The 22,500-nt window shown below is 51.7% G+C and overlaps 1 protein-coding gene across 5 annotated transcripts in view; it reads left to right on the top strand.

Annotated features, from left to right (window-relative positions):
* jmjd1cb (jumonji domain containing 1Cb) overlaps nt 1–22,500 on the top strand; it is a 72,242-nt gene that overhangs the window by 30,885 nt on the left and 18,857 nt on the right. For 3 of the 5 annotated variants that reach the window (XM_062527022.1, XM_062527025.1, XM_062527024.1), the window contains 9 exons: nt 1,344–1,385; nt 2,668–2,980; nt 4,529–6,915; nt 8,375–8,547; nt 10,524–13,078; nt 15,229–15,430; nt 17,157–17,371; nt 19,389–19,541; nt 21,717–21,806. In XM_062527022.1, coding sequence (XP_062383006.1) covers nt 1,344–1,385; nt 2,668–2,980; nt 4,529–6,915; nt 8,375–8,547; nt 10,524–13,078; nt 15,229–15,430; nt 17,157–17,371; nt 19,389–19,541; nt 21,717–21,806 — 6,130 coding nt within the window. The remainder of the gene's footprint in view (nt 1–1,343; nt 1,386–2,667; nt 2,981–4,528; nt 6,916–8,374; nt 8,548–10,523; nt 13,079–15,228; nt 15,431–17,156; nt 17,372–19,388; nt 19,542–21,716; nt 21,807–22,500) is intronic. The other 2 variants (XM_062527023.1, XM_062527026.1) reach the window with 1 other exon arrangement.

Below are 22,500 nucleotides of genomic sequence, written 5' to 3'. Positions count from 1 at the left end.
ACTTGTTTTAAGGAACCTGGAGTGGTGTGGGCGAACCGTGTAAACGTCAGTAAAAGTGTAACGACTACAACTTTAAAGTAAAACGCATTAATGTGTGGACGAAGCCTCAGATTGCCACCGATTCTGGTTCAGATCCGGCCATGAAGCCGTGTGTGTGTGTGTGTGTGTGTGTGTGTGTGTGTGTGTGTGTGTGTGTGTGTGTGTGTGTGTGTGTGTGTGTGTGTGTGTGTGTGTGTGTGTGTGTGTGTGTGTGTGTGTGTGTGTGTGTGTGTGTGTGTGTGTGTGTGTGTGTGTGTGTGTGTGTGTGTGTGCGTGCGCGAGTTGAGAGCAGAGCTGGAAATGTGTGCTGCCGTAGCTCCCCTGCTGTGCTTTGTCCGCTAGCTAACCCACCACTGCAGTCCACCTCTCTCCCTCACATTCCTCCTCTCCCCACAAGAACTCGCGCAACAGCAATCTGAAAATACCACAGGACACACTATACTACACTCTCTACACACAGGACACACTATACTACACTCTCTACACACAGGACACACTATACTACACTCTCTAAAAAAAAAAAAAAGGTTCTTGGGGTGCTATGTAGAACTATGCAGGCTTTAGAAAAGGAACCCTTAGGGGTTCCTTTGATGAATCCTTCAAAATTGTTTTCAGAACCATTTAGGGGTGCCTTATAAGAAGCATCCATTGGGGTCTATATAGCACCTTTTTTCTAAGAGTAGTTTAGAATTACCACTATAGTTATACTATATTTGCTTAGTACTATGTTACGCTATATTGCACTTCTTATAGCTTAAGAAGTACCACCATTTTTGAGGATGGCCCAGCTATCTTGTAGCAAATTATCTTGATGATAATTATGTTAAAAGCAATATATCTGGTCCCTCCGAATAGCGAGTTTATGTCCGTAATCCTTGAGGTGATCCGTGACCTTGTATAAGGATATAGTTCACTCGCATAGCCCCAATGTTAAACGCTGCTGCATGCTTTCTGTCTGTCTGTCTGTCAGCGTTCATTACATTTGTATTTTCATGTTGTTGTGTGCATCTGCTGAACACACACTCACTCCTGTAGATACTGTAGCTTTAAAGATCCTATGTGCTTTTTTTTTAATGTGCTGGCTTTCCCTTTGCCCCTTTTTTCCCTTTTTTGTCAAAAAAAAAAAAAAAAAAGCTGAAAAATGAACAGTAAAGCCAAAGTCCTTGGGTCTTCTAGAAGCAATTATAGTTATGTGACTCATCCTTGTTCTACCAGTTTGTTTACTCTACTCTGTGTCCTCTCTGTTTGTTTCCCCTTTTTTTTAAAAAAAAAAAAAATCTGTTATATGGGGGATATGCAAGCAGACGTCAGGAGGGAGACCCACCACCACCGCAGGAGGCACTCAGGTACTGGCCTCCTCAGACCCTAGCAGTAGAGCTAGCACTAGCGTAGCACCTGCTACTAGTTATTAGCATTAGCGTTAGCATAGCATAGCGCCTGCCACTTGTTACTAAATACTAGCAGTAGAGCTAGCACTAGCGTAGCATCTGCTACTAGTTATTAGCATTAGCGTTAGCATAGCGCCTGCCACTTGTTATTAAACACTAGCAGTAGAGCTAGCGCTAGCATAGCACCTCCGTTTAAACTAGAGGGTATTAGCTTCAGCCAGTTAGCATCCCAATTGCATCCCACAATCTTTGAAAAAAATATTTTCATGAAGAAGCCAACCACATTACTGCTTTGTACAAAAGTATGTTGTCTGTGTAGATCAGTGGATGAACTGGCAATTTCCTGCTTGAAGGATTAGCCAATCCACATGGACAACCTAATTTATGATCATCAATAATGTGCCACATAATTCACTTCTTTATGGAAATGTGGCCAGACATCCAGGCATGTTGGACACCATCATCAAAGATGGCAGCAGCCCACTGAGTATGTTTTTGGCTAGATTAGCCAACCTAGCATCAAGTGAATGGGGGCAGTACTTCCTCTCTCCCTCTGATACCTCCATGGTTTTAACAGTAGCAGTACATTTTAAGCTACTGTCTGCTTGTTGTAGCTTTTTTGCTGGCTGTAAAAGTTGCCCTTGAGTTTACATCTATCTGTCTACCAGTGTAAAAATACCAGTGTATTTTGTAACGATCTGCTTATTGTTGGTGAGGCTGAAGGCGAGTCAGTTAGCTCATGTGTTAAACATTAGCGGTATAATGACCTTTTTTGTGCTAGCTACAGAGATTACCTTTGAGACAGCTCATTTGTACTAGCCTAGTTATAAATTTGCTGTACTCTAAGAAGAAAGCTTAAAACAGGAAGATAATTGCAACAGTTCAGATAGTATGATCATTGGAGACCCATAGGCACTTTTCCCCCAAAGCATAGTGATTGTTTTTTCAGGGTATGTTTGTTTGTAGTCGAGCTACTGGGGGTGTACTTTTTTCCCCTTTTATTTTATAATGGTGGATTTTCGAATTGGTGTTTGAAACAATCATAGACAGTCATAAGTCAGACATGACCTCCATACACACATTCACTCACATTTCCTGGTCGTATCTTACGAGAGGTTGACCGAGGTCGTTTCTCTTGCTCTTTCTCTCTCCTTCCTGCGTTATCTTTATATTTACCTTTATCTGTCTGTCTTCCTATCTATCTATCTCTCTATCCATCAATCTACCCCTGTTTCTGTAGGGTCACTATACACGAGCCCAGGCTAACAGCCCTAGACCAGTAATGAACTCGTCTAGCTCCACCCCCAAGCAGGCTGGCCAATCCCAGCAGCAGCAGCAGCAGCTATCCCAGCAGGCCCAGCAGCAGCAGCAGCAGCCAACTCATCAGCACCAGCAGCAGCAGCAGCAGCAACAACAACAACAACCGCAGTCGTCGCCGGGGCAACAGCGAGGCTCGCGCTCCTCGCGGCGCAAGGGCTCCGACAGCAGCGTCCCCGACGACGACAGCAACAACAAGGTCAAAGAGGAGAAGCCCGACGTCACGGCACGAGGAGGTACGACAAGTGACCCCTGACCTTTAGGATACTCATCAACCTTTATAGATCTGCAGAATTTATCGAACCGTATCAAAAAATGCGAAACTTAAAGAGACCCTATGCAACTTTCTGCAGGGGACGATCGCTCCTTGCTTACATCTGGAAGTCTGAGGCGAAGAACCACGCTTGCAATTTATATATTTAAATATAGCCTATACATGTATAAATATACACGCTAAAGCTGTCGGGGAAGCTCTGCAGAGAAAATGCAAGCATAAAACGAGCGAAAACGAAAAACGAAACCGAAACCAGAGATGAAATCGCCAATCCTGCATAGTTCCTCTTTAACAACACACACCTTGGCCTGGTGAATGAGAGCAGCTATGGTTCATATACAGTGCAACGTGTTTTTGGAAAAATACTGGAAAAAGATTCTTTATTTCGTTTGAATGATAGAATTCCGCTTGGAGCAGCTCCATTATGTAATGTAGCACTAAACATCGAGCCAGTCTCGGACCTCGGCTCTTAAATGTGTTTAAGTGAATTAGCCCCTCAGTAATAAAATTGAAACCAGAGCTGTTGGTCAGTCGGCTCCGGCTGAGATTCTTTATGGACGCCCTCGCCGTCTGCCAAAGAGCCCTGACCGAGACCGGACGAGCAGAGAAATGGAGACATTTTAAGTGAGCATAAATTGAAACGGGCGGCCGTTTGTCACTTGTCCAAAGCAGCACTCACAACGCAATCAGCGTTTTATGGTGGTGGCTGAGGTGGGGTGGGGGGGGGCGTGTGAGGGGGGGTGAGGGGGGTGGGAGGGTTGGAGAATGACATCATGGTGTTGGTAAGGAGCACTTAAGACCCTGCCTCTCTCCCCCTAGGGTGCTACTAAAAACCATTAACTTCTCTGCAGTCCTTCTGTACAACGTGTTCGCTATTTCCATGCTTTAACTCCGCGTTGGATTTACGGCACTGAACGGAGCACGGCGTCCTTTTTTTGCTCTCGGATGTTTGACATATATATTTAAGGTCCACTCTGTACTTATGCAGCTTAAACCTCTAACCCTGGTTAAAACCCTAACCCCTAAGTCCTTGAACCGTGCCACTGCCACATGTGTAACACAGCAGTCCGTAATTACACGGATGTGTTCGTCGTCTTTCTGCCTGTGGTTTAGACATGGTCGGAGAAAAACATACGCTCTGACTATGCGCCTGTGAAGTAAAATAGAACCGAATTTGCATCAGGGATTTCTTTAAAAACATTTTCCTTTCTGCATGCGCATACCTTTTCCACACAGAAGCTTTTGCTGGCAAAAAAAAGAGGTTCTTTGTAACCACAAAGGAATTTTCACTGCGGAGTTGACAGTCAGAGTAACCTTTGAGAGGTATTCTGTGGAGTTGTCATTGTACCCTGACCGAGCCATTTTGTGAAGAAATGATTCCTCTTTTTGCAACTGTCCCATAATTCTTTCTTCTCCTCCTCTTTCTTCTCCTCCTCTTTCCTCTCCTCCCTGTTCCTCTCCTCCTCTTTTCTTCTCCTCCCTGTTCCTCTCCTCCCTCTCTCGCTCTCAGACTTCAGCTCCAAGAGCAAGAGCAAGCAGACGGCCAGCCGGAGGCGGAAGGTGGAGGAGGACGAGAAGAAGAGCAGCGCGCTGAAGCGTCTGAAGACGGAAGCCTCGGACCAGTCGGAGAGCAGCGACTCGGAGAACTCGCAGAGGCGAGGGCGCGCCTCGGCCGACTCTTCCTCCTCGTCCTCCTCCTCGTCCTCCTCGTCCTCGGAGCCCAGCTCGGAGAACGAGCTGCGGGGGAAGAGCATCAAGGAGGAGCTGCCGTCGCCTCCTCCTCCGCCCGAGCAGCGGCCCTCCAGGACTCAGGAGGAGGACCGCGACCGGGAACGGGAACGGGAGCTGCGGGATCGGGAGCAGCGGGAACGGGAGCATCGGGAGCAGCGGGAGCGCGAGCAGGCCCTGATTGGCCGCCTGTCGCCGTGGGACACCCTCCGGCCGGAGGAGAAGAGCAGCAAAGCGGCGGCGGTCGCCGTGGAGACGCTGCAGCTGGCCGAGGGCGAGAGGAGGTCGCCGCGGTCGCCGCGGCCACCGCATCCCAGCGGCCCCGCCCCCGTCGCCACGGAAACGCAAGGCAGCGGCGGTGCTAGCGGCGGGAACATCGGCGGCGGCGGCGGCAGCAGTGGCGGTTGCATCGTGGACATGAGGAGCACGGGGCGCAGTCCGGCCAAGGAGCACTACGGCCTGACCGTTCCCATTCCGCAGCGCACGCAGGCGGCCAAGCAGGCCTCGCTGTGCGTCATCGACATCACGGAGGACGCCGGCGCGCACCCCAGCTCGCGGGAGAGCTCGGAGGCCGTGTCGGCTCTGCTCGCGTCCCAGAAGGCCGAGCGGTACACGCCCGAGCCCAGACACTTGGTGCTGACCCCCACGCCTACGGACCTCAGGAAAGGGGACAACGAGCCGCCGCAGCAGCATCATCAACAACAACATCAACATCCACATCATCATCATCATCAACAACAACAACAACAACAACAACAGCACCACCTCCACCACCCCCACCACCCCCACCACCACTTGCACCACATGCACCAGCCGCAGGTGGTGCGCAGCAGCCAGGGGGTGAAGCTGGAGTTCGGCCACCTGGAGGTGATCCAGCCGCTGAGCGCCAAGAGCGAGTCCGCGGCGGCGCTGGCCGAGCGGGCGGAGCGGGAGAAGCTGTCGGCGCAGCAGTACGCCGCCATCGTGCCCTCGTGCATCAAGAGCGCCGCCATCGCCGAGGAGACGCGCCGGCCCCAGCGGCCGAGCCCCTCGCCGGACGCCACCAAGCCGCCGCCTCCCCCCCCCTCCCCCCTCCAGGGCCGCCTGCACGGCCACCCCAACCGCAACCCGTCGCCCGAGCTCCACAAGCCCCTCCTCCACCACCACCACCCGCCACCGCACCACCATCACCACCAGCACCACCAGCACCACGCCAGCCTCTCCGCCCTGGACGCGCCGGCCAAGTCCAAGTCGCTGGCCGTGGGCACGCTGGAGTCGCCCAAGCCGCGGCCCAACACGTCTCCGGAAGTTTCCAAACACAAAACGGCACAGCGGCACCCCGGGCAGGACGGCCCGCCGCACAACAGCTTCCCGCCGTCGTCGTCTTCGTCTTCGTCTTCGTCGTCTTCGTCGTTGGCATCGTTGGCGTCGCCCTCGTCTGGGCGCGGTGGCGTGTGCAAGCGGGAGCCGTCTCCCTCCCCGGCGGGGCCCGTGCGCTCCAGCTTCAAGCCGGTGCAGGGCCGCTGCGAGCTGGCCAAGAGCCCGCTGATCATCGACAAGAACGAGCACTTCACCGTCTACCGCGACCCGGCGCTGGTGCGGCCCGAGTCCGAGCCCTCCGCCTCCTCCTCGTCCTCGTCGGCCGCCGCCGCCGCCGCCGCCGCCGCCGCTAACCACCACGTGGCGTACCTGCACTCGCACCTGCACCCGCTCCACGGCTCCCAGCACGCCACCTGCCTCACGGCCGGCGCGCACCACCCCTCGCACCTGCTCGCGCCGCCGCCGGCCTCCATCAACCCGCACGCCGCGCCGCCCTCCCACGCCATGCACCACCCGCACCTGATGCCCGGCGTGGGCGTGGGGGTGGGCGTGCTGCCCTCCTCACTCCTGGGGGGCCACGCGCGGGTGGACTCGGGGGGGCTCAGCCAGCACCTGGCCATGGCGGCGGCCGCAGCGCAGGCACAGGCACAGGCACAGGCACAGGCACAGGCGCACCACCACCCGCACCAGCACGCGCACCCTCACGCGCACCAGCACCAGCAGCAGCAGTTCCTCTCCCCGCAGCACCAGGGCCCCGCCGGGGCGCCCTACAACCTGTACCCCATCATCTGGCCCTACCCCAACGGCGGACCCCACTCCTACCCGCCCGGCCTCGGCCTGCCCGTCAGCTCCGACAGCAGTCTGCGGAGGGTAGGTCCAGTCCAGTCCAGTCCAGTCCAGTCCAGTCCAGTCCAGTCCGCCGTGCCTCTCCGACCACTCTCATACAAGTGCTGCGGTGTAAACGCGTTCGATTTTAATTCTTGAATTAGAACTGAATTAGATATAATCGGGTTCAGATTGGGTCTGTTCATTGATTTGAACTGAATTCGATGTAATCGGTTTTAGTGCATTTCATCAGATCGGGGTCCGTTAATTGATTTGAACTGAATTCGATGTAATCGGTTTTAGTGCATTTCATCAGATCGGGGGCCGTTAATTGATTCGAACTGAGTTACTAATTTCCCAACTGTTGCCGCGGCTCATACAATGATTTTGCTAAATTTCTTCAGCCATGAGGTTAATAGATGGATGGCAGTTAATATGGTATTAATATGGTTTAGTTTCTTTTAGCTTGCATAAAACACTGTCCTGCGGCCTATACACAGTGCGGCTAACACACAGGAAATAACCGTAGATGTAATCGTTTTTTAGTGCATTTCCTCAGAACGGGTCTGTTTGCTTCTGGGGCTGTCATGTTAGGCTAGGCTACGATCAGAAAGGCGACAATCAAGTTGATTTATGACACCAGTTAGGTCCAGTGGAAGTATTAATGCAGTGTTGTAGCGATTTCATAACTTCACATTTTGACAGTTATTGAGTGAGCAAATGGAATTAATAAATAGAGTGTGCTGATTAACATGTTACATGAGCGCGGACTGTAGCCTGAGGACGGTCAGGTCTTTAGTCCACCATTTGATTTGAACTGGATTAGATGTAATCGCTTTTAGTGTATTTGACCAGACAGGGTCAGTTGGCTTTTAGACACTCTCCGAGCTGTCATGTTAGGATACAGTTCAATTCTGTCACACACATGTAGTTTATCCTAGCTCTAGCGTTTAGGCCTTAACATCGGTCTTTAGTAAATATGGATGTGCTATCCTACATGCATGTCTGAGTGTCTGTCTGTCGGTGTACTGTGTGGATATTAAAACTTAATCAACATCAACACCAGCAGCAGAATCTCAAAACTCTCAAGACTTGTATAAGCAAAGGAATAATGGTGAAGAATTGTTTGCAAAGAAGTTAATTTAGTGGAAGAGAGGAAGAAAGGAAGAGAGAGAGAGAGAAACACATTTAGAGAGGCATTTAATCATAAATGTTGCATGTTCTAAATGTGGCGTGTTTGAAATCTGTGATACTGTTTTGACACAAGCGGTCAAGTTCATGCAAGAGAAAGGAAAACACTGGGGTGGTGTTTGTGTGGGCTGCACTTAGCCATGGTTGGACCTTTGCCTTTTCTTACACATACTGTATACCATTTGTGGGTATGCCTGTGTGTGTGTGTGTGTGTGTCTGTATATCAATCTATTTATATACGTACATATATGTGTGTGTGTGTGTACATCGACCTATTTATATGTATGTGTGTGTGTGTTTGCTTGTGAAACAGAACACGCCGAGCCCTTGGCTTCACCAGCACCCGCCGGTCTCGTCGGCCGACGGCCTCGCGCTCCTGAGCCACGTCCCGGGCAGACCGGCCAGCGCCGACCCCCACCGGCCCCTCAAGATCGGCTCCCACGCCAGCCCGCCGCTCTGCAAGAGCGCCGGAGAGCTCCACAAAGAGTGAGTGCAAAGATCGTATAGTTACTAAGATGAATCATAAAGGGGTTTTTCAAAATAGCAGCACTTCCTGCCTCCTAAAGGGGCGTGTTCAGTGACGAAATAATCGGTTTAGAAAGGTGTAGAATTATTTCTCCCATATAAATACCTCCGTTTGCCTCCTAAATGGGAGTGGCAGTTGCGTCACAATGAAACCAGAATGTACCCTCATATGAATCGTCTCGCTTTATAAACCGTCTCTGAGTGAGTGCAACCAGAACCCAATGTCTGGACGCTTAGTGGTGTTCTGGAATGTTGGGAAATGAAAGGTTCTAAGGAATGGAAATTGGAATAGAATTTTAGATTCTTTGAATGGTTGTGGAATGGAATGTGTTTTTTTGTTAGAATGTTCAAAAGGTGCTCCAGCAAAATAGCTACAAACTCCCTACAGCTGTATCTCTGTGTGAACCATCAGTCTGTGTTCGTTCGAATTTGACATGTCCAAAAAGTCATTCTTTTCATTTACTGTCTGGCCAGTGTGGAACTGGTAGTCAGTTTTCTGAACATTTTAAAAAGACTGCAACCAGCAACTGCCAACTGTAGAATGTTGGTGTCTGTTGGGCATTGTCTGGGTAGTGTGGATGCACCGTAAGGGAGTTGGACTGTTTTGTGAACTTTGTAAGGAAGAGTGCGTGTGCTTTTGTTTTGTTTGTATGCAACATTCATGGCCCTGCTATGCTAGCGTTTTCTGGTAGTTTGTTATTTTTGTGTTTCTGTGTGTGTGTTTCTGTTCCTTTGAGTGTATGTGTCTGTTCAGTTATATTTAGACTCTTGCTGCTATTCGCATGTACTCAGTGTGCACTGTGCATACACTATGTGTATGTCTCTCCATGCTTGTGTGTGTGTGTGTGTGTGTGTGTGTGTGTGTGTGTGTGTGTGTGTGTGTGTGTGTGTCCTGCATGCTTCTGTGTGTGAGTGATTGCATGCCTCTGTGTGTGAGAGTGTGAGTGCTTGTCTGTCTGTCTGTCTGTCTGTCGGTCTGTGTGTGTGTGTGTGTGTGTGTGTGTGTGTGTGTGTGTAAGCACGCATCTCCCCTGCTGTTGCTCGGAATACCTTGTGACCTCGAGGTGGAACAAACTGCATGTGACTGGAGCTCTATACACCCATTCAGCTCCCAGCCCCGCATCAAACAACTCTATTATTACACCCCCCACTGCTGCCATCCACCACACACACACACACACACACACACCCATTCCCACTGCCACCGCCAGCTAAGGGGAGGCTGGATCTGGAGCAATCCTCCCCCAGCACGGTTACCTAATGCTGGGGGGAAAGTGCACACTGGTGCCCAGATCCGAGAGCATGGCCCCCTTTTCTTTGTGGAGTTGTTTCAGCTGTGATGATAAGCGAGAGGGGGAGAAGGGAGAGGGGGAGGGGGAGGGTGTGTGTGTTAGTGGGGGAGGGGGGGGGGGTGATCTGTCATTAGGGGTTTTGTTATGTAATGTGTAATTCGTCTGCGTTTACCAAAAGAACCTGGCTTGCGTTTGCATCTTACGCAAAGTGTACAAGTATGCTCTGGTGGGCACACACACTCTCACACACCCACACACATACTCACACACATACTCACACACACACACACACACACACACACACACACACACACACTCACTCTAACACACACACACACACAGACCCACAGACAGACAGTCACACTCACACATATACTCACTCACACAGACACACACTCACTCACACACATATTCACTCACTCACACACACACACACACACACGCACTCACACTCATACACACACATACATACTCACACACACACACTCACACACACACACACTTCTAGCTTGCAACACTAATAACATCTTGATGCCTCATCCAAAATAGGAAAATTGAGTTTGTTTTTATCGTGCAGGAAATGATAAACATCCATCTCATGATGTCTTGATGTTTGACCTGATGTTCAAATTCTGTCTCTCACAGGGAGCTGGAGAAGAAGGCCTTCGCCGACCACATGGGTAGCCTAGCAACGGCCCACCTGAAGCAGGAGCCGGACCGCAGCCGCACGCCGACGGGCAAGGAGCTCCATCACCGCGGCTACCTGGACCCTCCGTCCAAAGCGCCGCGCCTGGTCCCGCCGCCGGACGCCTCGGAACGCGCCAGCAAGTACAAGGAGGAGAACCGGCGCATCCTGCAGGAGAGCCGCGACGTGGCGCCCTTCACCGCCAAGCTGCGGCCGAACGAGTGCGAGCGCGAGCCCCCGTACCCCCGCATGCCTCACCAGCCGCTCCCCGGCTCCGGCGGGTCAATAGCGCCCCCTGGTGGCGCCCCCAAATCCCACAGTGCGCCCTCGGCGGGCCCCGTGGATCGGGACGCGTCCGAGCACCGGCCGCCCTCGGCCTCGGAGCTGTACAAGTTCAAGCCGCAGAGCAACTACTTCACCACGCTGTCCAATAGCGTGGTGAACGAGCCGCCGCGCCTCTACCCCTCCAAGGAGCTCAACTCCCCGTGCCACTCCTTCTTCGATAAGGTCGTGGGGACCCCCTCGTCCTCCCCGAGCCCCTTGTCCCTCGGCTTTGTCGGCGGCGGTGGTGGTGGTGTGACAGGGTCAGGAGGAGGAGGAGGAGGAGGAGGAGGAGGAGGGGGCAACAGCGGAGGCTCGAAGTCCCTCTCGAAGCCCCCGCCGCTTATCAAGCACCAGCCGGAGGGGGAGGGTCTGGTGGGCAAGATCACGGAGCAGCTGTCCCAGCAGGCGGCCGCTGCGCTGCACCCCATTGGCTGCCCTCCTCAGGGAGGGGCGGAGCCTCGCCGTAGCCCCGCCCTCTCGCCGCCGGGTCAGCTGCGCATGCCGGCGTTGCACCGCGCGCCCGTCTTCCACCCGCCCACCCAGCAGACGCTGGACCAGCGCAAGGAGGCGGCCAACTACGGGCGCCTCTCGCCACCGACGCTCACCCCCATCCAGCCCGTCTGCGTGGCCGGGAAGCTTCCGGAACAGCAGAAGCCGCCCACGCTGCTGCCCGAGCTGCGGGAGGTGAAGAGCGGCGGGATGGAGCTGGCCGGGGGGGCCGGGGAGCCCTGGCGGGTCGGGACGGACGTCGCCGGGCACGAGGGGGGACGAGGGGGCGCGTGGCACGGCGAGAAGAGCCGCACCAGCAAGCCTCAGGGCGCCACGGCGTCGGTTATCGTGCGGCCGTCCACCTGCATCAAGTACGACGGGGGCTCGTCCGGGATCAAGGCCTCCGCAGCCGCCGCGGCCCGGGAGATTAACGAGATCGGGAAGCCGTTCGCGGTCAAGTCTCAGGCGGACGGTCTGAAGCTGGCGGAGACGAGGGACATGACGGGGAGGGTCATCCTCCCCAACACCAACCTGGAGGACGCCTGCGCGCAGTACAGGAAGAGCATGATCCGCACGTCTCAGGCCGGCCCGGCCAGCCCCGTGGTGGCGCTGGTCAACTCTGTGTGCAATACGCGGACCGAAGTGACCACTTCCTCCGCGACCTCCGCTGCCGCCTTTAGCGTCTTTAGCCGCGGCGGTGGCTCGGACCTCTGTTTCCCCGCTAGCACGAACGCTAACTTTAACGCTAACGCTCACGCTTACGGCGGCGGCAGGACTGATGGCTCCACGCCCAGGCTGTGGCCTCTGGAGGTTCAGGAGGGTGGGGGGGGCTCCAGGACCACGTCCCCCAACGACGCGCTCCCCTCCTCCGGCACGGCCTCCCCGGCGCTGCAGCAGCAGCAGCAGCAGCAGCAGGCGTACCCCGGGAACTTCCACCTGAAGAAGCACAAGGCAGCGCTGGCCGCGGCACAGTCCAGGGGTCTGGGGACCCCCGAAAACGAGCGCCCGCCGCTCGGCCCCTCGCCCCCCGGCGCTCCGATACAGGACGCCAGCTCGGCAGCGGCAGCAACAGCTGCTTCTGCGGCGGGGGCACAGCCGCCCGTGAACAACGTGGCGGCTAAAGGCGGCGGCGCCGCCATGCCCAACGGGCAGTCGTCGACGCCGCCGCCGCCCCCCATCCAGCCCAACTACCACAAGCTGAAGAAGGCGTGGCTGACGCGGCACTCGGAGGAGGACCGGAACACCAACCCGCCCGAGAAGCCCGGCGGCAGCTCCTCGTCCGCCGCGTCCACGCCCACCTCCGAGATCATCAAGCCCTGCACCGTCCACCTGATCGCCTCCACCTCCTCCACCTCCACCTCCTCCTCCTCCGGCGAGGCCACCGACTCCGGCAAGGAGGGCAAGGAGGCCGGCTCCGAGGACGGCGGTAGCGGCGGCGGCAGCCAGAAGTCGAGCCCGGAGGAGGACCGGCGGACGCGACGCGGCGGCTCCAAGCGGGCGTACGAGTCGGGCTCGGAGAGCGGCGAGGACTCGGACGCCAGCGAAGGCACCAAGATGGCGCAGCGGGCCAAGCGGCAGCCCAAGCCCACCTTCAAGAAGAAGCAGAACGACATGCAGCGCCGCAAGGAGGACGACGACAACAAGCCCAACGGAATATTCCGCAGCGCCCGCGAGAAGACCAAGCTCAAGCTGGCCAGCAGCAGTGAGTCCCCTCTTTCTTTCTTTCTTGTTCTTTCTTTCTTTCTTTCTTTCTTTCTTGTTTTCTTTCTTTCTTTCTTTACTTTCCTTCCTTCTTTCTTTCTTTTTTTAAACTCAATTTTAAAAAAACTAGAAAAAAATGAAGAGAAATCTTTATTTTCTTCCTTCTTTCTTTCTTTCTTTAAACTCAATTTTTTTCTAGAGTTTTTAAAATGAAGAGAAATCTTTCTTTCTTTCTTTCTTTCTTTTTTTTTTTTTAAACTCAATTTTCTCCCGACTTGGCTTCTCATGTTTCCCCTGGTACATTTTTGCGCACAATATGTCAAAGATCTGTCAGCAGCCATGCTCCCAGTCACATCCTACATCATGTCCATGTAACCAATTGCAGAGCTTTGTTTTTCTGGAATGTTTATATTTCTCTGGCACCCTGGATATGAGATGCTTAAAGTCTCGCTTATTGGGTGTAAGGGGGGTTGTGTGTGTGTGTGTGTGTGTGTGTGTGTGTGTGTGTGTGTGTGTGTGTGTGTGTGCGTGTGTGTGTGTGTGTGTGTGTGTTTGTAGGGACTATATGAGAGGCGGTGCTGTATAGAGAGAATATTGAGCACATCTGGACTGCAGCTGCTAGGAAAACATCGGGGGTTGAAGTGTGTGTGTGTGTGTGTGTGTGTGTGTGTGTATGGGGTGGGGTGCGGGGGGGCTGCAGTCCTGGAAGGCAGTTTCTGGGGAATATTCACGTTTCTGCAAAAGACATCTTTGCCAGCACATGTTAAGTGCTTTCTTTCTCCTTTCTTTCCTTTGCTCTCTCTCTCTCTCTCTCTCTCTCTCTCTCTCTCTCTCTCTCTCTCTCTCGGTCTCTCTCTTCTCCCTCCCTCCCTCCCTCCCTCACTCACTCACTCAGTCTTTCCTGGTTGGAAACCTCCAAAGCTTTTAGCACGCCGTTTGCATTACCGGCCCGCAGAGGAGAGAAAGCCCTTTGTAACTGAATCTGTGCTCTAATGTGCTGGCTCACTCCAAATTGTCAATTTTCATAACTGAAGTCATAATAGTGGGCTGGGAGATGGCTGGCTTGCGGTTTAGTTGGGTCGGGAGGGGGGGCTGGGGGGGGTTGCGGTGCGGTGGGGGGGTTGCGTTGGTGGGGGGTGAGCGTTGAGGCAGTCAGTGACTTCAACGCTTAGATTGCTCACAGACTGCGTGCTGGTGAGTTCACATACTGTAGACTCCCCATCTGCCTGCTATTTTCAGACGGTGTCTGATTTCAAATGCACGTTTTTCACATGCATGTGTAACCCAATAAGTGCAGCGTGTGTGTGTGTGTGTGTGTGTGTCTGTCTGTCTGTGTGTGTGTGTGTGTGTCGGTGTGTGTTTTATTCATTTATTTTTTAATATTGCAAGAAAGTGAAAAAGTTGCCGTAGCTGTCACGCTTGTCTCCACAGATGGCACACACACACACACACACACACACACACACACACACACACACACATACACAGGAACGCATACAGTATAGGAAATGAAGTGTGGAGGTGGCAAGAGGAGTTTTAATTAAATTTCTTCTCATTTGCAGATGAGGAGTTTAGGTGTTGAGGCAGTGAATGAAGTGTGGGTTACTCGCAGTGCAATATATTTTATAACGGATGTCCGTAATGTGTGTGTGTTTCGTGGATATGTTTTAATGCACGACCACCGGTAGAGAAAGGTGCTAACGGCATAGTTGTAAAATCACGGGGAGCATGGAATATGCTGTTAAGTCTGTAGTTATTCATATCCCATTCCAACATTTGATTCAGTATTCATTTCTAATTTCACCAAGAATACAAAGAGATTTTTCATTCATCTCTCTAGCTGCCTTGGCTGAAAACATCTGCTAACTGTTAGAGGGAAAAAAATCAAAGTTGAAAAGTACAAATATTTCTTCATACTGTACATGATGAATAAGCCTAAATGTGAATGGAAATATTAATCTATGTGTGTGTGTGTGTGTGTGGTGTGTGTGTGTGTGGTGTGTGTGTGTGCTCTGTGTGTGCTCTGTGTGTGCTCTGTGTGTGCTCTGTGTGTGTGTGTGTGTGTGTGTGTGTGTGTGTGTGTGCATGTGGTGTATGGTGTGTGTGTGTGTGTGTGTGTGTGTGCGTGCGTGTGTGTGTGTGTGTGTGCAGATGGCATCCCGCGCTCGGTGCTGAAGGACTGGCGTAAGGTGAAGAAGCTGAAGCAGACGGGGGAGTCGTTCCTGCAGGACGACTCGTGCTCTGAGATCGGGCCCAACCTGCAGAAGTGCCGCGAGTGCCGCGTGCTGCGCAGCAAGAAGGGGGAGGAGCCAGCACACTCGCCCGTCTTCTGCCGCTTCTACTACTTCCGCCGGTGAGCGCTCCCACTCCACCGCCACAACAACAACAACAACAACAACAACAACAACTTGCATTTATGTTCAGAATGAGATTCAGATAACTTTATTAGTCTCCGAATGGTCCAATTCAGTTTACAGCCAACCCATCCATGAAGGGGTTAAAAGTTAAAGAGTACAGTCGCATACACTATATGAAATGTGCAATGTTAAGAATAATAGATGCTATGTGGGGCTTCATCAAAACACCCTTTAGTGCCTCTCACAGTGAGGGTTCACTAACCAGCACCCGTGTGTAGCACCCACCTCTCAGTCTGTTCTGCTCCAGTTGGATCCGGTTCTGTTCTGAGGTGTTCTGTTGAGTTCTAAGGGGCTCTATGGAGCAACAATAGCAGCATTGGTTATTATGTGGTCCCGCAGAATGCTGTAAGTTAAGTAGGAAGGAAGTTCCGTTAACATTAATGGGGAGGGTTCATCATTGCATGATAAACAACCAGCCCGGGGTTCAGAACCCAGACGACGCTGTGCGTCTCCAGGGGTTCCGTAAGGTAATAACTAATAACACATTCAGTAAGTAAAATCTTCTCGCTTTCCTTTCAAATGTCTGCTCTGGTATTGCACTAGGGTGTGCAATCACACACAAGTGACTCATACTAGAAGATGCAGGTTCCAATGTCAAAAACTGATCAAATTAATGTAAACTATTCTCCATTCTGGTATGCTAGTGGAAATGAAAACTACAAACCAGATTCTTTGTGTTACTGCCCCTGATACTTCCCTGTTTTGCTTAGAAGAATCAGACTAAAAGAGTCAGACTAAATCTGCCCCAAAGAGGATTTCCTCGCCCGAGTTTAATCTCACGCGGTGTCGAGACCACACACACAGTACGCCCCCATCGAGACACCTTGCTGACATCGGGCGAGATTAGCACGAGCCGCAGAGTGGATATCGCCCGTCTGTTGCATCATTTTGCCATCTCATTTTTTTTCCCCTGTTTAAGGTGTGTGTGTGTGTGTGTGTGTGTGTGTGTGTGTGTGTGTGTGTGTGTGTGTGTGTGTGTGTGTGTGTGCGCGTTTGTGTGTGCATATGTATATATGTAAGGGAGCCTCTCAGTAATACTGGACCCTGATTAATCATGGAATAGAGAGAAAGAAGCATTTCCATTAGTGATTTTTTTTTTTATATGCACACACACACACACACACACACACACACACACACATACACACACACACACACACACACACACGCATCCATCAGGGATATTTTTGCATCAGTGCCCTGTGCGCGCTCTATTCCCTGATTAATGTGGTGTCCTATGCGAAACCCAAGCCCACAGTAATGGATAGTTACCTGAGATCACCCCTCTCCCTCTTTATGCGCTGCGCCTGTCTGGGATTGTGTGTGGGACTGAGAGCACTTACAGATTTACATATTTGTGTGGATATATGAAAAAAGAGGGAGGGAGAGAGCGAGAAAGAAGAGGGCAAGGGATATAGACATATACATTTGTGGATGTGTGGGAAAAAAAAGAGAGAGAGAGAGAGAAATGGAAAGTGATAGAGAAAGGAGGGGGCAAGGGGTATAGACATTGCGTTTGAGTGTATATATTTTTGTATGTCTTTAAAATTAAACGTCAGTTTATAATGTATATGTATGCATATGTCACGTTTGTGATTTGTTTTCTGTGGTTACTGCACGTGCTCACAGCTGTGTGTGTGTGTCTCTGTTCCACCATCGCAGGCTCTCGTACAGCAAGAACGGCGTGATCCGCATCGACGGCTTCTCGTCCCCGGACCAGTACGACGACGAGGCGGTGAGCCTCTGGGCTCCGGACATGTACGAGGAGAACGAGCTGGACCTGGACACCTCCAAGTACATCCTCAGCTACATCGGAGACAAGTTCTGCCAGCTCGTCACCACCGAGAACACGGCGGCCAGCTGGGTCAAGAAAGATGGTACGACTCGGCACTAGCCTGCATACGTTACTTTTAGGGCTTATTTAAAAATAATAAGGCATAATATGTATAAATATATATGTATAATATATATATTTATATATAAACATAATGTATATATTATCTATAATAAGAAGAATGTTTGTAATAGCCTGGCTGTGTGTTGAGCCCCTTCCTATCCACTATTCATGGGTTTCATCAGGTCCCTTTCCACAGGTGTGTTAATCAAGCACCATGCTGTCTGCATTCATAATCTGGTGCTTGATTTTATACACCTGTGGAAAAGGGACCTGATGAAACCCATGAAGAGTCAGGTGGATCTCTTCAAGTGAAAGGGCTTCAGTGTGAGAGTTGTATTAGTTGTGATGCTAATGCCGCAACCAATCCCGACGGCTAACTCTACTCCTGTTAAGTTAACGGTAATCTGTCCTGCCCATCTCCTTAAATGATGCTGATGCCACCACTGCAGTGACTGAGTAGGTCATCCATGTTGCCATTCACAGATTGCGTCCGTCCTTCACCTTGCATTCATGCTCTCCTGAGCTGAGCTGTCTGACCATGCTGCTTTGCAGCCCGCCCTTCTGTACAGGAAGTAGTAGCACAGGAGGATGCTGATGCTCTACGCTGCACTCACAGTGCTTACAGCTCACAGCACAGCACAGCACAGCGCCCACGCATGGTATGTTGTGGTATTGCGCTAGCTGGCCTACAGTACATGCTAACATCAGTGGATATCTGGACACAGAGCAAAGACCGTTCTCGACATCACGTCTTCTCATTATGTTGCTCCTGCGTCACTTTTGGTAGTTTTTGTAAACTACAAAAACTCTACATTGCACCTTGAAACAATATTTAGTGTGTGTGTTTTTTTTTTGACAGGTTAGTTTATGTTTAGTCATCAGTTGTTGGGTCCTGTTTTTTTCTGAGCAGTAACGGCAGCCACTGTAACAAAACAAAAGCGCCTGAAAAAACCCAGAAATGGATTGCGGGAGAGGGATGGAAAGAGGGATAGAGAGAATGATGGGAGAGAGGGATGGAAAGAGGAATGGATAGGGGGATATAAAGGGATGGAAAGAGGACTGGATAGGGGGATAGAGAGATATGAAAGAAGATGTTATTGGAGAGATGGCACTTGATGATGCTGCTTCTGCTGTTCCCGCCCACGGAGCAGGTGTGCGTTTGCGTGTGTGTGTTTGTGTGTTTGTGTGTTTGTGTGTTTGTGTGTTTGTGTGTTTGTGTGTGTGTGCGTGTGCGTGCGTGCGCGTGCGTGTGTGTGTGTGCGGTGGGTGATCCGAGGTGAGGCCACCGCTCCACTGCTCTGCTCTGGACTCCATTGAGCAGGATTACACGCCTTTAATGCGCTTCCACTCCCGTAATCCCAACAGCAGCACAGCAGCCACGCTGACAACGCGGCCTCACGGCAAGGAAATGCCCCCTGTGGGTGTGTGTGTGGGTGTGTGTGTGGGTGTGTGTGTGGGTGTGTGTGTGGGTGTGTGGGTGTGTGGGTGTGTGTGTATGTAAGTGGGTCTGTGTGTGTGTGTGTAAGTGGGTCTGTGTGTGTGTGTGTAAGTGGGTCTGTGTGTGTGTGTGGTCAGAGCAGAGTGGGGAGTGCAACAGTTTATAGCGTATTATTTATCGTGTGGTTGGTTCCTCTCCAACGTGGACCCCTGACGCCCCCAAAATGGGGCCGCTCTCTCAGCAGTGTGAATGGTGACCAGGCCGTAGCTACCCGCATATTCTTTACCCACTGACTCTTTTAGCAGCCATTGCCCAACTGATATGCCTTATCTTATCTTCGATATGTATATACTTATCTCTCTCTCTCTCTCCCTCTCTCTACCCCTCTACCCCTCTCCCTCTCCCTCTCCCTCTCCCTCTCTCTCTCTACCCCCCTCTCTCTCTCTACCCCTCCCTCTCTCTCTACCCCTCTCTCTCTCTACCCCCCTCTCTCTCTCTACCCCCCCTCTCTCTCTCCCTCCCTCCCTCTATCTCTCTCTCTCTCTCTCTGTCTCCACAGCTAAGATAGCGTGGAAGCGTGCGGTGCGCGGCGTGAGGGAGATGTGTGACGCGTGCGAGGCCACGCTCTTCAACATCCACTGGGTCTGCCAGAAGTGCGGCTTCGTCGTCTGCCTGGACTGCTACAAGGCCAAGGAGAGGAAGAGCTCCAAAGGTCAGTCACTCACACACACACACACACACACACACACACACACACACACACACACACACACTCACTCACACACACGCTTGACCTCCTGTGACCCTTCACCTGCCGTGACCTCTGTTAGGAATTACAGTCGATCCCGTCTGAGAAAGTGCGAAGCCGTGAATGCCACATCTTTGCCGCCATTTTACTCCCCCCCCCCCCCCCCCCCCAGGTTCAGGTGTGTCCAGTGACATGTGTACCTGAGTAGCTGAGCAAAAAGGTGTTTGCGTTTACCTTTGACCTTCACCGTGACCACACGTGGGGTGGCTCTCAAACACTCTCCTCGATCCTCGGGGAGGGGCGTTCCCACTGATCTATAACTAACACTGGATAGACTATCCCATTGTTGCCGCCCCATCATTCTTTATCTAGATCAGTGAGGACGAGGATTGAGGAAGGAAAGGAGGGTGTGTAAAACACCAAATGAGAGGCAGCCATGGTCATTTTATCAAGGACGTGAGAGAGAGAGAGAGAGAGAGAGAGAGAGAGAGAGAGAGAGAGGTATTACTCTGTAGAGTGCTTTGAGTGCTCGGAGTCCCCCTTTTGGAGAGTCGGCCTTTTCTCCAAGTCCCGTCATTTACACACATTCTCTTTACCTCCCTTGACCTACACCACTCCTCTCTCCTACCACTTCCCTCTCTCTCTCTTTCTCTTCCTCTCTCCTACCCCTCCTCCTCCTCTCTCTTCCTCCTCTCTTTCTTCTGTAATCCCTCCATTTTCCCTGACACAGCTCCTGCTCCGACCCACAGAAGCAGCGGGCATCCCACTGCTCACTCACCTTCAGGGGACACTGCCAATGACCGTGCCACTTCTCTCTCTCTCTCTCTCTCTCTATCTCTCTCTCTCTCCCTCTCTCTCTCTCTCTCTCTCTCTCTCTCCCTCTCTCTCTATCTTTGTCCCCCGCCTCTCTCTCCCTCATTCATTCTCTTTATCATCTCCCTTTCTTCCTCCTCTCTCTGTTCCATCTCCCCTCCTTCCTTCTCATTCATAGTGTGTGTGTGTGTGTGTGTGTGTGTGTGTGTGTGTGGAGACGCCCCGCTGTGTGTTGTGTGAGAGGCCCATGGGGGGGTCCAGTACTGCGGCGCTGGGCTGATTATATGGCTAAGTGCTGCTCCGCCGCGGAAGCGCTCGTTAGGACTCAATCAAGGAGCCTCGCTCACACACCAAACACACACACACACCGCTCCTGTTATGTCTTGCTCATCTCATCAGCCTTGTGTGTTGGTGCGTGTGCGTGTAAGACTGGCATTGGTTGTTGGCTAGGCTATGTAGAATTCTAGTCTGTTGTACAGTACAGCAAATTTCTTCGATTTTGTGTGTGTGTGTGTGTGTGTGTGTGTGTGTGTGTGTGTGTGTGTGTGTGTGTGTGAGTTTGTTGAACTCATATTTGGAAGGTTATATACTGTATGTGCAGCTCAGCTGGAGTCTGTAGTAGTGTTTAGTGATTATTACCGGCACGAATATTTAAAGAGGAACTATGCAGGATTGGCGATTTCATCTCTGGTTTCGGTTTCGTTTTTCATTTTCGCTCGTTTTATGCTTGCATTTTCTCTGCAGAGCTTCCCCGCCAGCTTTAGCGTGTATATTTATACATGTATAGGCTATATTTAGATATATAAATTGCAAGCGTGGTTCTTCGTCTCAGACTTCCAGATGTAAACAAGGAGCGATAGTCTCCTGCAGAAAGTTGCATAGGGTCTCTTTAAAGTGAGCTACTTTGATTGTGTGTGTGTGTTTCATGAGTCATGCAGTGAGCAATCTTACACAGACACACACAACACACACCCACAACACACACATAAGGCTGAGATGAGTGAGTAAAAACAGGAGCTGTGTGTGTTTCGTGTGTGTGTGTGAGCGAGGCTCCCTGATTGGCTCTGTGTCGTCAGCAGTTATGACAGCAAGCCCGTGAAGGTGTGTTAGTTGCGCTATCTAAAGGAAGAGGGCTGGGCTGTGTTCATCACTGGATACATGTGTGTGTTGTGTGGCCCATGGAGTGTGAAGGTGTGTTAGTTGCGCTATCTAAAGGAAGAGGGCTGGGCTGTGTTCATCACTGGATGAGTGTGTTTGCGTCTGGTCTGTTGTGTGGCCCATTGAGTGTAATGTAACATGTCTCCCCCATCTCTCTGTCTACTGCAGACAAAGAGCTCTATGCCTGGCTGAAGTGTGTGAAGGGCCAACCCCACGACCACAAGCACCTGATGCCAACTCAGATCATCCCTGGAACGGGTAAGAGTAAAACACACACACGCACACACACACGCGCGCGCGCGCGCGCGCACACACAGACACGAGTACGCATGCATACACACACACACTCTCTCTCTCTCTCTCACTCTCTCTCTCTCTCTCTCTCTCTCTAACACACTCTCTCTCCCTCTCTCACTCACACACACACACACACACACACACACACACACACACACACACTCCACTCCCTCTAACCCCAAGAATGCCTGTAGGGTGGGGAACTACCCTTGGTCTGGTCTGTGGGGAGTAGATGGCAGTGTGGGAGAGAGAGGGGAAAAGAAGCAAAGCAACAACAAGCAGATCCCTTTAGTCAAGTGCCACCCCAGGATAATGGGTCTGGCCATTGATCACAGTCAGCTCCAACACACCTGTACACACACACACACACACACACACACACACACACACACCTTTCATTTTGATTCAGCGCTTTCCCTTTACTCAGCCATCCTCTTACTTTAGAAAACAAACACACACACACACACACACACACACGCAAAAACACACACACACTCAGTCATTCTCCCCTTTTCTCTCTACCCTGAGGACTTCACGCTATCCTCTCCAGCTACACACACACACACACACACACACACACACACACTGAGTCTGTTGTGAAAGAAAGCCCTCTCTCCGGTGCGTGTCCTTTGAGAGGCCTAACAAAGCCGTGCTA

The sequence above is a fragment of the Sardina pilchardus genome, chromosome 22, assembly GCF_963854185.1.
Source record: "Sardina pilchardus chromosome 22, fSarPil1.1, whole genome shotgun sequence".
Classification (NCBI taxonomy): domain Eukaryota; kingdom Metazoa; phylum Chordata; class Actinopteri; order Clupeiformes; family Clupeidae; genus Sardina; species Sardina pilchardus.
This window is presented reverse-complemented; position numbering and strand designations above follow the sequence as displayed.